At 40.7% G+C, this 18,283-nt stretch overlaps 2 protein-coding genes across 3 annotated transcripts in view; both read left to right on the forward strand.

Moving 5' to 3' along the window:
• Nucleotides 1–218: 218 nt before the first annotated feature.
• Nucleotides 219–834, forward strand: LOC122664915. Its single transcript, XM_043860948.1, has 3 exons — nucleotides 219–453; nucleotides 557–583; nucleotides 635–834. Exons 1-3 carry the CDS (start codon nucleotides 236–238, stop codon nucleotides 723–725), a joined length of 336 nt encoding a protein of 111 aa, XP_043716883.1. The 5' UTR covers nucleotides 219–235; the 3' UTR covers nucleotides 726–834.
• Nucleotides 835–4,665: 3,831 nt separating this feature from the next.
• Nucleotides 4,666–18,283, forward strand: part of LOC122664373 (DNA-directed RNA polymerases IV and V subunit 2-like) — a 36,691-nt gene continuing 23,073 nt past the window's right edge. The window contains exons 1-3 of one of the 2 annotated variants that reach the window (XM_043860165.1): nucleotides 4,666–4,785; nucleotides 4,948–5,495; nucleotides 7,760–7,972. In XM_043860165.1, coding sequence (XP_043716100.1) covers nucleotides 4,953–5,495; nucleotides 7,760–7,972 — 756 coding nt within the window. In that variant the 5' untranslated portion in view covers nucleotides 4,666–4,785; nucleotides 4,948–4,952. The remainder of the gene's footprint in view (nucleotides 4,786–4,947; nucleotides 5,496–7,759; nucleotides 7,973–18,283) is intronic. The other variant, XM_043860164.1, reaches the window with a different exon arrangement.

Genomic DNA, 18,283 nt, shown 5'->3' on the forward strand with positions numbered 1-18,283 from the left:
GCAACGGATTTAGCCTTAGCGTAGGGCCCAGTTGCCAAGTGGGATCACTCACTCTATGACAAATAAACGTCCAAGTGAAGCTCTTTTGCATGTTCAACACGTGTTAGGTAAAGTGTCACGTAATATGAGAATCGAGCTCCACGTTCTCTCCCGTGTCCAAAAACCAAAACCATCGAACACTTTCTCTAACCATTGCGAGGTAAATCATATTTTGCAAACTAAACTGCAAAGCGCCATGGATAAATCAAAATGGTCAACCAGAGCCCTAATAGTTTCACTGTTTATTATCATCATATCTCATGAGTTGATGATCATATCCACAGTTGGAGATGCAGGTGGTGATGATCAAGGTCCAAACGCTGTAGAAAGAAGCATCAACTTTAAAACCCCTTTCCAAAAACTTACTTCTTTGATCAAACTTGCTTGGGTTCATTTCAGAATCCCTGATTCAGAGTCAGTAATCTTCCAATCTCTCTCTCTCTCTCTCTCTCTCTGTTGTGTTTTTGTGTATAGGATTGGGGTTATTTTGATCTAATCATATTTTTAATGGTTGTAGAAGAATTAAGGAAGGAGGATCTAATGCTGGTGTAAAGAGTAATGGAAAAAGTGAAGAAGCAGCTTCTGAACGGATCGGTAAAGCAGCAGGAGATGTAGCGCATGAGGCTGCCGAGAAGGTGAAGAGAACTATCTCATCCCATCATGATGAACAAGAGAAGGAACTCTGATTATATCTACGACTTAGTTACTTAATTAGGCTTTGTAACTAAATTAACAGCTTTAAGACTTCTTCATGTGGATGGATTTTATGTTTATTAATTCAGTCTTTTCTTTCATCTCTCTCTCTCTCTCTCTGGGGTTTGATGTCTGGCATTGCCCCGCTTCTCTGGCCACTTAGATTTGTGGGAAATTAGGGTTAAGTGTTGGGACTTTTTGGTTATCTAGAGAAGTGTAGGTCACATAACATTGCCTTTGGATGGATTTGAGTTTCATCTTGATGGACCAACAAATATTATGATCGACTTATATCAGGTCTGAGTTTTTTTTAATAATTATTATTGAGTTCATATTTATTTATTTTTTTTTTATTTTGATAAAGATATTTTTAATGTTTGATAATAAGAGATGAATGGGTGTTTGAAGTTGGTATGAAAAATATTCATATATAATGAAATAGGAAGGAATATGTCCACCATGAATTGGTTAAGTTTCGAGAAGAATTTTGGCTGCAAAAATTAATTTCTCAAACCCAAATAAGAATAGCACAAAACCCATTTAGAGATAGCATGGGCATGGAAAAAAATCCTCTCCAACCACCCATCCAAAGGTAGGGAGAATTTTGACATGCATCCCCAGTTTGATTGAGACTTCAATTATAGGGGGAGGTTAAGGGGTTAAATAAGTAGTGGATAAGAACCTGGTAGTCAGAATAGAGGATAACCCTTCGATTGCCATTGTCACAAGCTACCTTCAACTCCAATCAGATGGTGATGCAGTCTAAAATAATGAAACCCAAGTCCAAGGTAAGCCCAAATCTGGGTCCAAGACCATTTGATCCACTTGAACCAAGGCCAAGAAGGAACCGAGCACCATCTAGCCACTCTTCATCTCAACACTTTAGCCCCACTCAATAGTGGCTTAGTCACTTGGTGCTCGGTTCCTTCTTGGCCTTGATTCAAGTAGATCAAATGGGTTTGGGCTCAGATTCGGGCTGACCTCCTTAAGGGCTACACTTATGTATGCACTTGGACTTGGGTTTCATAATTCTAGACTACATGAGATGGCTAAAGCTTTCCCATGATGGCTGAGCTAGGGAAGACATGTTTCAGTAGCTACCATTAACAGGCTCCTAGAAGCATTCAAAATTAGAGATCTCATACCCATTGCTAGGAGTCTTTGGGACAGAAACATCAGTAAAGACATGATACAACCCTAAAACCCACCGGGCAAGGGCCCAAACAGAGGGAAATGATTCCCTAACACAGGATAAAGAAGGAGCTGATAACCTAGTTTGGACAAATTGGTAATCCATACGTGCCGAATTTGCATAGAGTGACAACCATATTAATTTTGTGATAGTGGTTGGTAGTCAATTTGGATGAAATTAATTTAGTTGTTAACCCGGTTGTTGGAATGTTCTTGCTATCGATTCACAAACTTCAACCCCCCAAAAAAAAAGATTCACAAACATCTAAAAAGGAAGGAACATTCCTGAAACCTTTTGGTCCTTTACTTCCTGCGCAGTTGAGTTGGGCTGCCTTCTTTTGTGGATACAAAACTCGTTTTCATTATTTCCCTATAATGGATGGAAATAATAATGGTTCTTGCGTTAAGCTTGTAGCTGTAATTGTAGAACAAAATTTTTATTTTTTTATTTTTTTATGAGAACAAAAGAAAAACACACTAACAAGAGGAAAATACAAAAGAGTTTGAGTTCAGGGTTGTTATGGCCAGATTAGAAACAATTGCATAACAGAAAGGGTTCCCTAACTTTTTAAACTTTAAGTCCAAGTCCTGGCCTACAGAGCTGATATACAGCAGAGCAGGTCTTGAAGAAGATGCCACGGCCAAGGATTAGTAGTTGGTGATGGAAGGAGATCAGGGATCTGTTGATTCGCCCACCACACTTCTTTCATCTTCAGTCCTAAACTGGAAGCATGATCGAGCCCTGTGCGAATACAAATAAGCTCGGGTTCCAGCTATTGAGTAGATTTGATAGAACCTGTAGCAAACACCTTAAACTTGCCATTTATCAAAAAAAGGTACGCCCATCCTGCTTTACGAAGCCCTGGGGTTTGAAATCCTGCACAGATTAGGACAGGAAAATTGAAATTAGGAAAATTAGAAAATTTAAAAAGATGAGGCACCTCCTCAAGCTGGGGAACAACATCATAGGAGTGAACAGTGGGGGGGGGGGGAATAACTCCAAATCAGCTATCCAACGATCAATGTTTCTCATAAGCCAAACTGGATCTAGTTTCTCATGACCATAGACCACCTTGTTTCGAACAGACCAAATAAAATAACAAGAAATAAGAAAAACCCCCAAAGAACCAAGATAAATCTTGTTTGTCCATCTTAAACTTAACCATCATAGATAGACAGAACTTTTCCAGAGAGGGGTAAGACAAGAACTCGGTTCTCAGTCCCAACGGACCAGCAGCCCAAATTCGTTTAACCCAATCACATGAAAGGAATATGTGCCAGTATGACTCAACACAGTTTCCACAAAGAGCACAATAAGGGTCGATCGAAAACCACTTGTGTAAAGTTGCATTGATTGGGAGACATGCATGTAGCACATGCCAGAAAAAAAGATTTAAATTTGGGATGTAATTTAAGTCTCCAAAAAAACTTCTACCAATTGGAAAGAAGAAAATTAAAAGATGGATTTGGAGCCGACAGAGATCTAGCAGTAAGTATTGTAGAACAAATTTGTACAGACACTTGTGTTGTTGACCCCAAAATCATGGTTTGAGGTATCGGTCTCAGATCGTTCATCTCGGGTGATACATATCTTTATTGCTAATCACTTGGCTTGATACCGTTTCAATACTGTATCGATGAAATGGTATGGATAAAGGGTAAAAAAAAATTAAAATTCATATTTTAAAGAAAAATCAGACTAATACGGCCAATTTCGTACCGATATCATATTAGTTTTGCAGGTGACCGATGAATTTTTATCACCTCCAATTCGTTGTCCGCTCCAATTCCCTCTAATTTCTCACATAGGAGCAGAATTGACCACCCTACCCTACCTTGGGCAGTGTGTTCGAGCATGGGGTAAGGTGGTTATTTCTGCTCCTATGTGAGAAATTGGAGCCGGCAGGAATTGAAGGTGATAACAATTCGGTGACCGATACGATTCAATTTCGTGCATCATGCCTGAAACTTTCAACAATGCTGGAAAAAATTGTAATGGATGGGTAACCTATAATTTCGCTAGTCTTAAAGAATCCTTATCCCCTCCAATTCGTTGCCCCTTTCAATTCCTCACATGGGGTGAAAATGACTATTCTACCCCCTGTCGGTAAACACTGCCCAAGGTGGGGTCCACTCCCTCCTATTAGAGGAATTGGAGGTGCTCACGAATTGGAGGTGATAATTATTCAATCTAATAGTAGGGAGTGGACCCCACTTTGGGCAGTGTTTTCGGGCGAGGGGTAGGATGATCATTTCCGCCCCATGTGAGGACTTGGAGGAAGTGGAGGGGCAGCGAATTGTAGGGGATAACGATACCATCGGAGCATTTCCTCTGTATTAATGCACTGACCGTATCTGCCAATTGGCCTACACATTCTCTTTTTTGATTATATTGTCATATTTGTCCATCAAATGTTCATCTCTTCCGGCTTAAAAAACACAACAAGGAAGAGGGCATAATAGTCTTTCGAGAAATGTTTTTCACTGCGTATTGGACGAAGAGAGCCTCCGTTACTGATTCTTCCGCCAAGCGCAATTTCTGTCTGTCGCTTCTGCAACAGCCAACAGGGGAAAAAGCAGAAAACGGTTTGGGAGCTTTTAAAATTTCTCTTCATCTCCCTTTGTGGAAGGAAGACTGAAAGAGAAACTACAGTTTCCGTCACTGATTCTTTAGCCAAGTGCAATTTCTCTCGCTTCTGCAACAGTGGGAAAAGCAAAACAGTTTTGGGGCTTTCGAAATTTCTCTCCATCTCCCTAGGTGGAAGGAATACTGAAGGAGAAACTGTGAAATTTTCTGGTACATTTTGATTCAAATCTTTCTTTCAGCTTGCAAACCTTACTCATGACATCTCCATTCTGCATGTCACCATTTCCTCTCCCCCCCTTTCTCACTCGATTTAACTTCTTCGTATTGCATAATGGATGACATTTTTACACTTTTTTTTCCCTAACTGCTCTAGGGTTTAAGGTTTATTATTTCGATTTTGGGGGTTAGTATTTCAAAATTTTGTTTCAGATTTTGAGCTTCAATGGGGGAACCCGAGGCGAAGGATGACTCAGGGATGAGCAGCGAGGGTGAGAAGTTCCCAGATGAGATGGACATGGACTTCGATCAAAATGGTAATGTTGGTACTTCGAAGTTACCAAATGTGGTGAATATGGACGTTGATAAAAGTGGTGAAGTGGGTACCTCTGAAGCGCCGGAGTTGAGTGAAGAGCTTCTCAGCAAGTTCCGCAGAGAGGCTTCGAAGCTCTTTTTCAACGAGTACGGTCTCATTGGTCACCAGATAGACTCATACAATGACTTCGTTGAGCGTGGGATTCAGAAAGTGTTTGACTCTGTGGGCGAGATCACGGTAGAGCCTGGTTTCGATCCCTCTAAAAAGGGTAAGGGTCAAGGAGACTGGAGATATGCATCTGTATCGTTTGGCGAAATTACTTTTGAGAAGCCTATGTTTTGGACCGCTGGAAGTGGGACTGATGACAATAAGCTGCTCAAGTTGATGCCTTGGCATGCTCGTCTCCAACACATGAGCTATTCAGGTCGCTTGAAAGTGAAGATCAAAGTTCAGGTAACTGAAGATGATCGGTTCTTGCCTGTCTCTTATTCATTATAGATGATCTGATTTATTTTGCTCGTTTGCTATAAGAACAATATGCATGTCAATGTAGATAGATTAATCCTAATGAATGAAAACCAATTTAAGAAGTTCACATTTGTCAGAGAAGATTGATAACCTGGTTTGCAACATAATGTTATTGCATTGGTTCCACAGAGGACTGGATGAATGGTGGTGTTGGTAAATCTACGACTTGCTTCACACCTTGTGAGTGTTACTACAATTTTTTGTTCCTTTAGGACCTTGGAGGTCCATGTGCGTCTTCTTTGAGGGCTTCATATTTTGGATGCCTTGTTCTTATTGCTAGGTTTCATTGTCATTATTGTTGTTGTTGGGTGTGTCGCCCAATCCAGGTGTGTGCTGTTTGATTCTCATTTTTTTTCTTACATGGTTTATCTATTTATATGTCAAGTTTAGTCTTTTCCCTACTCTAGACCTCTCCTTTGTTAAAATCCACAAAACACAAAAAGAAATAAAAGAAAAGACATTGATTCCCCGTACTTGTGAGTTTATATGGCATTTATTTATTTATCATTGGAAAAGAAATGGAATTCATTCCCCTATGGCGAATCACCCCTTGTTCTCCTTTTGTTTTTGGAATCCAGGTCAATTCTTTGTTTGAAAAATCAAACAAGAGAGATTAGTTTTTATTTTTTGTCTAATTCCCATAACTTCTTTGGTTGTTATTTTTGGGAGTCTAATTTTTGCCCATTTTGCTGGACTCTAGTGTCACTAGAAAATATACATGTGATTCTCTTGCCCATCTAATGAACCTAAGATGTCAAGAATATGATCTGGCCTGGGAAAGTTATGGCAAACTACTTGTTGGGTGTTATTCCATGACTAGAATTTCTCAACTTTGAATGGCTGATGTTTTCACTGGTATGCTTGCCAAGAAAGAGTAATTCCTCTTTGGTACTATTTTCTTCTATTTGTTGAACCTTCTTTCTTCTTTCTTTTAATTTTCATTGGCAACCTGCTGCTCTTTTATATCAGACAGTTCACATTAACGATTGGATCTGCAATTCAAGTGGAGTAATTTAATGCTAATCAAACCCCTTCTGAATGCTAGACGTCCATGACTATCAGCCAACCCTATAACCAAGATTTTAAATATCCACGGATACGTATTTTATCTTTTAGATACTTATTAATAAAAAGAAAACGGAAAAAGAATGCTTCCTGGTCGCGTGGAACCTGTGCCAAGACATAAGAGAGTACGAAATTACCGCTCCACCCCCCGTGAATAAAAAATCCCATCCATTTTGTTGCCCCAACTTGCCCTCATTGGCCACCGCTCTGGTGCAGGGTCCACGCAACCAGGCAGTAATCTTTTGCACTTAAAAAAAATGTACCGCTTTGTATTGGTCGATATGAACCGATACGAATCAATACCGCTTGATACTAAGCCATACAGCTCGATACTTACCTTAAGACTTGCAAAAAAACAGATTCATGATAGAGAAGAAAACCAAGACCCCTTCTAACCTATCCAGTCCAATTTTTTTTGCTTCGATTTGAGTTGGAGATCCCATTCCTAGATAAAAAACTATTCTAACCCAGCAAATCGCATTGTTTTGATCATTAAATCTCCACAAATTTTGGATTAAAGTATCTAATGTGTGCAAGTAAGATAAGTTCGAAAACGTAACTCTATTTGCTCAAATCATGCATTTTAACTATGCTTTTTGCTATGAATTAATAGATTAAAGACAAATACCATGATTCATTGCATCAAACTTGTTTATTTGCATGAATCTGATGATTGAATTGTGATTTATTGACCATTTGTATGCACATCCTTAGCATATCTTGCGATTCTCCGATACGGCTCTTAAAATTGCCCTTCTAATATGATACCTGATAGTCCGATACTGATACCGATACTTAAACCCTTGCCTATAACCTCTTCTGATGGTTTCAATCATCTTCCCAACTGTTGAATAGTAGAAGTTACTACACTGAAAAGGCCACTTTGGCATTTGCTGCCCCAACTCTACCACCATCCTAGCAGGGTAAATTCAGCTCCCCTGAATACTTACTACAATGGATACACTCCTTACATGATGTTTACGGTTTACCTAACAGTTTGTCTTCTCCTTTTGGAACCATCTTCTGAAGCTATTTATTCCTCATTATTTTGTTGTTTATATATTAAATGCAAATTATAGTACCATCCATTACTTAATTATGTTTATATGCTGTTATCTTTCCAGGTTTATACTCAAAAGCTTATGAAAAGCGACAAATTCAAAACTGGTATAGAGCAATTTATTGAAAAGGATGTTCAAAGTGAAGAGGAAAGGGATGTCGTGGTTGGCAGGATCCCTGTGATGGTGCGGTCCAAACGTTGTTGGCTTGATGGGCTTGATAAAAATGATTGCGATTTTGACCATGGAGGCTATTTTTTGATCAAAGGTGCAGAGAAGGTCAGTTTAAAGATTGTTATGATTTCCATTTTGCATATTTTCTGTATTTGTTGGACCATTTTTTAAAAGTTTTCATCGAATTTTTATTTATTATTGTTGAACCTTCAAATATTACCGTGTCTTCAAGCCATTCTAATCCAGTAATATTCTTTTTCAGTACTGTGAAAGTGCTTCTTGAAATGGGCATTGATCTCTGATATTTTACTAGTTTGTTTCCTTGACACAATTTTTTACCCTTGATTTCCCAGTACTTGTTCTCAACTGAACTATGATCAGTGAAATTGGTGTGAGTCTATCACATGGAGAAATCTATGTTTGCCATATGGCAAGTTGTAACAACAGAAAAAGTTCGCAAACCCTATTACCCTATTGACACCTAAAATCCCATCTTATTATATTTTACTGATGCAATCCTGGGTTCTGAAACCCTTAAATTGGTTCACTATGGGCCCACCCAAGTGACAAACAAATCAAATAATAGGGTTGATGGTGATTCTGTAATTATCTTGAAATTCAGAATCAATCAAGAGAAGACAGATATAGTTAAGGTTATAATTGGAAGCAACTACTTAAAGGAGATATTTTTGGGACTAAATGGGAGGGGGCAGGAATTGAATAAAGCAGGGAATAGAGGGGTATTTATGTAAATTAAACAATAAGGCTTTAGACAATGTGGGAGAGGTTGTCTTCAACCTCACGAAATGAATAACCAGCGAAAACCACTGTTGGTTTCGAATGATATAGCTTACTAACCTTTTGTCTGTTTGACCTGAGATTTCAGGCACCGATTCACAACATCTAGGGCTCTTAGGAGCACTCAACAACAGATCCAGTGTTCCGGTATTGTGTTGATATCAATGTTTGAAACAGATCTGGGTGGTGGTTCAGAAACCAGTTCTGATTATGATTTCGAATCTCAACAGTGGAAGAAGTATTAGGAATGGGAACCTAGGGTCTGAGTTGCTCTAGGGTGATGATCAAATGCCTAGAACATGAGGAAAGAAGAAGAGGTGAGAGAGGTCAGCCCCTATTGTGAGTGACTGTTAGGTTGCTCAGAACAGGGTAACGATAATAGTATCAGTAATAGAAGAAAGGAATAAGAAAGATAAGATAAAAAGGGAGATGGAAAGAAGAAACAGAAGGGTAAAAATTCAAAGGATGTATCTAAGAGGGAAGAAGTTTACCTGAAAGGGGGAGAAGATTGGATTGATGGGAGGAGAGGGAAGAAGAACACGCAGCTGATTCTTGGCTCCCACTGGTGGTACTGTAACTAACTGCAATTTTATTCATTCTCTGTCTTCCATTGCTAGTTGGTTACACATGTATGAAGAGAAAAACTCCAAACAGAATATAGAAATTACTTTAAACAAGGAAACTGAAGATAATAAAGACTCTCCTACGTATCTAATAGCTAACTCAAAATAAAATAAAAGATTACACAATATTCTCCCAAATAAAATAAATCCCCTATCAACCCTTGTTGGACCAAAATACTGCTTGGACCAGATCGTCTCGGTTTGGGTTTCCAGATCGGGTCATGCTGGTCCAGCCATGATAACACAACTTCATCATTTACACTCATAGTAGGCAATAAGACTAGAGAAATATTGTAAACATGATAGTCTTTTTTGTAAATATAAAATACTTATGTGGGAAATGATATGTGGGGTATATCTATTGCACTTGAAAAGCATTTTTTTTCTTCTGGGGTATGGGAGCCCCTAGTGTGATCGCAACCCTGGGTTCAAAATCCTAATTCAGGTCACTGCGGGCCCATCGAAGTGCTGAACGACTCAATTTAAAAGAAATGGCAATTTTGTATTTTGAGCCAAGTCAAGACCTTAAGAGTATAATAAGCATATATTTAACAAATCAGGTATTAGTTTAGAGGGAAGAGGACAACTCTGGAAATTGATATAGAGATGGGGAAAGACAGAATCAAAGGTTAGGACTTGGGCTTTGGAGTAATATAGGAAGAAAGGGCACTAAATGTAAATAACAGAACTTATCTTCCTTTCCTTCCATGATAAGAACCATACCAGCAGTAACTTAACCCTTTATTGGATGAAGGAACTTGCTCACCGGGAGTCCATCGACGCAAAACTTTTGTGTAAGATCATGCACTCATAAATCTATTAGGAACAACCAGCAATAGGCCAGGAAATCCGGTAAATAAACAAAGAACAAATTTTGCAACTGGTTGTGGTGGTACTGTAGCTAAACCAGGTATGAGTATGAATTCGTCTCACAGCAGGGGATTCTGTGAGGGTGAAATTCTGGGTTTTCAATCTCCTATGGAGGTTCAGTCTATGCCCAGAATATTAGGCCCAACCGATTGCTCACTAGGGTAATTGTCCAACTCCTTTGCTGTTTGGTAGGAAGACAGTTGCAGAAAATAAGGAATAACCAGGTAATAGTAGTAAAGAAAATAGAAGTTGATTAAAGAATAACAAGGATTGAAGGGGAAGAAGGTGAGAAATTGGGTAGATCGGACCTTGAACAAGAGAGGAGATCCGGGGGGGGGGGGGGTTGTTAGAGCTGCACACCCATAGCTCTTGGCAGCAAGGTTCTAAATCTTGGTTTCGACCATATCTCGGTTGAAACCTGGTACTTTCTCCAGGCTAACTCGAACCTTGGTTTCGAGGCCTAGAAGTTGTTTTCTTGCCCTGATTTTTGTGCTGCCTATTTTTGCCATTTTGAACTCAATCCATGCATTAGTTTCACACAGAGAATACTCAAAATAATACTTGTAGTTTTGACCCAAGTTTGATAGTGTATATTTTTCTTGGACATGGTATCGAATAAGGTTTGACTAGAAAATAACTCCTTCAATATAAATCAGATTTAAACAATCTTGGTTTTGTTTGAAAGTTTTGTTGGAAAGCTTTCCAACAAATCCTAGATTGCTTAAATCTGATTTATATTGAAGGAATTATGTTTCGGTTAAACTTTTTTTTTGTGTGTGCGTGAATGCTGTTTAAAACTGCTCTGAATGGAAATAAATTTTTAGATATCAAAACAAATGACTATTTTACCGCTCATTTGGTTTTTGGCGATGTTTTATCATATTAAGATTTGTGGAAATTTTAAATTTGAGAAAAACCCTAGCATTTAAAAACTGAAAATTGTACCTACCACTGAAAATCCCATTTTTTGTTCTTGAATTGGGGGGGTTGACTTTTTATCCTTTTAGAGTTTGATTTTTTAACTACTTTTATTGGATTCAAATAGGGGGTATTTGCTTATTTATGAATAATATCTTAAGTAGATGACATAACAAATATAAATAAAGCCATTTACTTATTTTTGGGATAAATAAGTGTCTGTCCTGGTTTTAAGCCAGGTTTCTTCAAGTTTCGATGGGGATAAGTGAATTTATATAGGTGTTCAGGTCGAAACTTGCTAAATTACCGAAATATGGTTGAAACGTTTCATTTTTTAAACTCCCCCTTCAACTCATCTCGGTCAGCTGCAAAACCAAGATTAGTTCCATGCTTGGCAGCAACATGTAGAAAATTTTCAATCCATTTTCAATCGGTATCTCTAATTGATTACATGTATATTTAAAGACTTTTTTTTTGGGTAGAATATATTTAAAGACTCAAGGCTAAAAGAACCACTTGCGTACGTATTTTTAAATAGGCTTTGGAACCAACTCAAATTTCTACTACTACTAGCATATCTAACGACAACATAATAAAATATAAATTCAAATTACAAAATAGCCCTATCTAATCCTACGTGTAATTGCATCATCTCTCCCGCTATTAAAACTCAACTCAGTCGAGTTAGGTCGTGAATCTAAGATACCCTTATAATGATCTTGACATTAAGGTGACGTATCTCGGGAAAGAAAGTTGGACCGCAAATCCAAGAGTGGGGAGGAGAGACTAACCCATAGTTGGAGGAGGAGAGAATTGTTGCCGTCGAGGCAGATCCATCAACACGTGAGGCAACATCAGATATGTTCTCCCTTCTTGTTTCACCTTGATGGTATTCTATGCACCAATGTAAAGAATACTAGCCTTATGCTGCCAAGAGGCAACATCAGATATGTCACAATGCGCTAGGGGACTCACTAGGCAAGGACCTGGTAGTGAAGTGGCCCAAACTGTAGATTAACTCGTACAACTGCAAGGGCCTCTTCTCTAGTAGTAGGTTGAAACCCTCTCACATAAACTTTCTTGAAAAGCTTCTCCCTAAGAGGTTTGGTTAGGTTTGTAGAGATAGGGTTGGCTTCCGCTCACCTATCAACAATTGTATGGACTCCTGTCGAATCCTCATCATGTAGTAGAATGCCTTCTCCCGGAAAAGGAGAACCTTCTCTACTAGTCCATTGGAAAGAGAAGTGATGCTAGCCCCCCCCCCCCCTCTATTTATTGTTTCCCTTGTTCCCCCCCCTTCTATTCTTTCAAATCTGGTTTGGGTGGAATGCTGCCCTCTCCTACAGTTTTACCCTCCCCTATCTCTGTTCCATCATCTCCTCCTCCTTCCCCAACCCCTTCGTTGAACTCCCTGTTTGGCCTTGCCCCTGAACCTTCCCGCGAAGGTCTTCCCCTATGATTCATCCCCCCGTCTATAGATGGCTCCTCCAAGTTTGCTTTGTGCCCTCCAGGGCTTTTTGATGATGAAGTAAAGCTTTGGGGCAACTGCCTGGTGGGTCACTTCCTGGGCTCCAGACCTCCCTTCCACATTATTAAACTCTCCCTCTCAAAACAATGGAGAGTCCAAGGCAACCTTGAGATTTCTCTCCTTGTTAATGGATTTTTCGTCTTCAAATTCTCGGATGAACTTGATAAGATTCGAACCCTTGAAGGTGGTCCCTGGCAGGTAGGGAAGAATCCTATCTTCCTTCGACAGTGGCACTGTCAACTTTAGTTGCGCACTGTCGACTTGTGCTCCATCCCCATCTGGATCTCTCTCCCTGGGCTTCCTCTCCATTTCTGGTGCACAGATGGCCTCAACACTGTAGGATCTGTGGTGGGTACTCCTCTCTTCTCCGATGCCAGAACCATGCATAAAGATTGTCTTGCTTATGCCAGGATTTGTGTTGACATCTCAGCAAATGATCCTCTGCGTAAGTTCATCAAGGTTAACGAAGGTGGCTTCTCTTTCGACCAAGGAATCCACTACAATTGGCTACCACATCACTGCTTGGTTTGTAAAAAGTTTGGGCATGACTCTCATCTCTGCTCTCCAAAGGATTCCTCTGTAGCCGGGACAGAAATTCCAGCCCCTGATGTTAAAACTGTGGACACTCATCATCCTCCGTCAAGCAACTACCATCGGAGCATCCAGCCCATCGCACTCTATCTGCTAGCAGAGGAAGAGCAAGACAAAGAAATCACTGTCGGAAGAAACCCTTGCTGGAAGAAACCCCTCCTCAGAAGTCCGTCTGATAGTCGTCTGATGATCCAACGCCCTGTTGCGACTGTTGGTCGCAATCGTTTTGCAACCTTGGCTTCTGACGACTCTGCAGATCCTAGCACTGCTACCGAAACTTGCCCAGCTGCTGATGTTTTGACTGGCTGTCCCCCAAAAGTTCCTTTGGCCGTTGTCTGCAACAGTTCTGATCCTCGTTTCCCTTTAGCTCTGCTATCAAACCTGCCTTTGTGCACCTCCCTTTCGCCTGACCCCACTCTGTCTCTTTTCCATATTTCTCAATCTCTCTCTGACGGAGATCTGCTCTCAAATAATCCTTCTTCCCCCTTTTTGTCCTTTCCTATTTCAAACCCCTCTACCCTTGTGGCCCCTTCTCCCCTTGTGGACCCCTCCTCTAAACACTCACCTCCTTTGGTTAGCTTGACTACTGTTCACCCAGCCCTTCTAAACCACTTAGCCCCTTCTTCTTCTAACCCTCCCCACCTCGGGTTTGGTCCTTCCCCCCTAAATGGGTAGTTTCTTCTTATAACCGGATTGCCTCTCCCTCCCCTCTACCCGCTATCCTTGCTACCCCTTCCAAGAACTCCCTTGCTTCTGCCACTGCTATGGTTTCTCCCATGGCTCCTTCGAACCATTATCACATGCGCTCTTACATTTGACGTCATTGTAGCTCGTCCCAATCGAGGTATATTCCCCGAAGCTCCTCCTCCCAAGGAGCTGTGTTGTACCTTCCCACCCTTTTAAATGAATCAAGGAGTTCTTTGGAATACTTGGGGGTTAAACTCCCATGCTAAACAGGTATTTGTCAAGGGTGCCCGCTCTCCCCCTACATCTTCACTTTGGCTCTTAAAGTTCTTTCCAGCAGTCTCTAATGTTGCACAGATCAGCAACTTATCCAACACATTGCCAAATGTAAGGCCATTAAGCTCTCCCACTTGGCGTTTGCAGATGATCTCATGATTTTCTCCAAGGTCTCCTTGCCTTCTATCGAGACTATTATGGGTTGCCTTCATCAGTTTGCTTCTCTTTCGGGTCTTTGCATCAACACTAGGAAATCCCTTTTGTTCTTAGCTGGTATCTCTGAGACTGAAAAATCTGCCCTGGAAGAGAAGACCGCTCATCATTACTCCCCTATGCTCGATGCTATCCGTAAGAGGCTTCAACTCTGGAAAAGCAAGCTCTTATCTTATGCAGGTTGGCTGCTCGCTTGGTCCTCATGAAGTCAGTCATGCAATCCTCCTATATTTATTTGTCTGGCATCTTAGGTCTTCCGCATGCAACCATCAAGTCTCTTGAAACTCTTATGGCTGCCTTTCTCTGAAAAGGAAATGACTCCTCGAGATTTCTCTATCCCCTCAAATGGGCTTCTGTTTGCCTCCCTAAGGAGGAGGGGAGGCCTTGGCTTAAGAAGAATCAAAGATGTCAACTCAGCTCGGATCACCAAACTGATTTGGAAGCTTGTTAATAAGGAGAAGAGTATCTGAGTGGATTGGGTCTATTCAGGGCTGCTGCGGTCTGACTCCATCTAGACGGCTCCTCTATCAGTTGATGCTTCTTGGGTTTGGCGCAAGATCTTGTCTCTTCTCCCCTCTGTCATCGGAGCCATTCAGATTCATATTGACGACGGGACCTCCACCAAGCTTTGGCTGGATCACTAGCACCCCATGTGAATTCTCCTCCATCGTATTACCCCAAGAGCCATATACAACTTGGGTCTTCCCAAACAAGCCTTGGTTGCTGCCTTCCAACCAAGGTTCGAAAACTCCGGTCTCGGAGCCATCTCGGCCCAGCCCAAAACCGAGTTGAGCCGAGATCTCGGTGAGTTTGTGTTTTTTTTTTTTTTCCGACTCGGAAGCCCATCTCGGTGGGTTTTAGACCTCTTTTGGGTTTGAAAATCGGTATACAGTCCATAGTTGTCACGACGTCACGACGATCCAAGTCGGTGGAGGGGTGTCACGTCGATATATCGACATGTCGCCCGCCATGGCGATCATGCCGACCATGGCAGAATTGTAATTAAATCCAAAGTTGAATGGCAAACTAGTAGATAAATCAAGATTTATAAGAGCAATGGCAGAATTGTAATTAAATCCAAAGTTGAATGGCAAACTAATAGATAAATCAAAATTTATAAGAGCAATGGCAGAATTGTAATTAATCTGAAGCTGTAAAGGAGTTGCAGAACTGTAATTTAATGGAGTTAAAGAGAAAACTGAATGGGCTAAACAGAATAGCAATAGAGAATATAGGGGGTTTTATATAAATAATATAAGTTGTCCTTGCAATTTTAAAGACTTAATGTCTTCTTCAACCTTGCAATAACACGATAGAAAGAGAGGCAAAGAGGCAGTGAACTGGGGTAGTTCCAGCAGAGGAAACTCCTTACGAAGACGATTCTCCCTGCAATTTCTGGAATAAAATCGCAGCACCAAGGTCTGCCAATCCCAACGAGAAATAGCCCCAAAATTCTGCTGGCAACCGAATGGTAAGATCTAAAATCAGATCTGGCGGATGTCTTAGTTGCAGGTTACTTTGGTGGAAGCAGTGTGATATGCATCTTCTAGGTTAAAATAGGAGATTTAGGGAAACAGGGAGTGGGTCTAAGGTTGGGGAAGAAACAAAAAATTAAAGAAGAAGAAATCGAAGAGCGAAAGAGAGACAGGACGCCATGGCGTAGGTCGATATGAACATGTCTCCAGCGCTAGGACGACATGGCGGCGTCATGGCGACGATATGGCGACGCCATGACAACTATGATACAACCTATTTTAGGCCATTTAAACACAATGGCATTGTCAGATTTTGCAAAACCAAAGTCCAAATAGGACTTTTACATCGGACCCTTAGTTGGTAGGCGACGACGTATTAAAATAGCATACTATATACATTAATAACATAATTTATGTATATAGGACTCAAACAAAACATTCAATTAATAGGAAAACAACTTAATAAGCATTACAAATGTTAAAGTGAATAAGTGATACATCAAATTGCTCAAGCTTAACAATGTTACAAGTTACAACTATCATCACATAAAATGAGATTGAATCAAATATTCATTCCCCATTTGTCCCACATAGTCTTCCCATGACATATTGTTGCTCCACCGTTGCATAGTTCTCCACAGCATTCATATAAGAGTTCTCATCCACATATGTCAAGACACCTATCCTAGGGTATAGCTGTTCAACAGTGGCATTAGACCGTTGCCATGAAGTATTAGATCCATTGCTTATGCTACTGTCATATTGAAGAATGTATGGGACTGGAAATTTGGACCCAATGGTGGACCCACTGCTTTGATAGTCATACTCATGTGTTGACTAGCCAAACTGACCATAGGCACTATATTCAGAACCGGTGCTCTGCTGGCTATAATCATAGTGATGATGAGATTGATATGATTGCCACGACTGATGCTCACTACCAGTATCCATAGTCATGCTTCCAAAACTTGCTAGCATAGTGTTCATACTCGTGTCATCATACTGAGGTTGGTTGTGTTTGCGATCCGTCCTTCTCTTGTACGTTTTGCTATGGCCACCATGGTCTTGATCTTATGTGGCATGTGTAAACTGAGACTCACCTGTGAAACGCACAGGGTCCTCCTGCGTTCTCACATCATGCTAGTATTGCTTGCGCATCCCCTTATGACGATCATCATAATAACCACCACTCTGCATGCCACCACCACTACCACCACTACTACCACCAGCATCACCACTATTAGGGTATCACCACCAGCAGGGTCATCACCATCACCACCACCATCATCATCATCATCAGGAGCAGTTCCTGTTGCATCCTCAAAAGGTCTCGGTGACTGAGAATGTGCACGCTCCTCTTGCGACATATAGTCGTCAACATCTGTACCGGTTACGGACGCAATGGTGAAGTCGGGCCTACCTCCAGGCTCATCCATCTCTGGTGCACCACGATCCCTCACCCACTGGAATAGGGAATCCTCATCATCATCAGAGTCCTCCTGGAATATGTTGGCTAGCTCGATGGGATCTTTGTCATTGTTCTCAAATTCTTCACGTATGTGCCTCATCCTTAGTCTCATATTATAATGCACATACACCAGTTGCTCCAGTCGTTGACTACCCAGTCTGTTCCGCTTCTTTGAGTGTATCAATGTGAATGTACTCCAGTTGTGCTCGTACCCAGAGGATGAACAAGTTTGTGAGAGCACTTTGATTGCTACCTTCCTCAGGTTGGGTGAACTTGTACCATAAAGCACCCACCAGTTAACTGCATTATAAACATAGAATATTAAGAATATGTGCATTCTAAAGGGATAAAATTATAATTCATAAATGTAATGTCATGCCACATTGCCACCTACTAGGGTCTGACTTTTGTCGACCCTCCACTGCAGCTTTTCGACTGAAACTTGCTGAGGCCTCTGAAGAATTTGATCTATTTTCATTTTAAATTTCAAACAGTGTTAAAGGCATTAGTATTTCCTATTTAGTAATTACATTCCTTTACTTACTACCAAAGTACCAAAGTCCCATACTCTCACCTCATCATTGTAGTCAGATTGTGTTTTAGCATTGACCTCCAACTTCTCAATAACAGTTTCAACTGCCAGTAACAAATCCGTGTCTAGCCCAAGATTATGCTAATACTGGTACTTTGGGTTCAAATAGTATGCTAGTAAAGGGGAAACCACAAATATAAGTTGTTAGTGACTTAATACTTTTGAGTTTTGAATATGTAAATGTAAAAACTCATATAAAGTTAAAGTATGTTGAAGTGTTGAACTCACCAGCTTTATGCAATGGATGACTCAAGTGCTTCTCCCATCGCTCATCAATGATGTTAATGTATGACCGAGCACTTCGGGGTATTGCAGCTCGGACCATTTCCTTCATCTTCTCCAGGGCGGCATATATGTGGGGCAAGATAGGCTTCTTCTCC

This window comes from Telopea speciosissima, chromosome 6, assembly GCF_018873765.1.
Source record: "Telopea speciosissima isolate NSW1024214 ecotype Mountain lineage chromosome 6, Tspe_v1, whole genome shotgun sequence".
Lineage (NCBI taxonomy): Eukaryota > Viridiplantae > Streptophyta > Magnoliopsida > Proteales > Proteaceae > Telopea > Telopea speciosissima.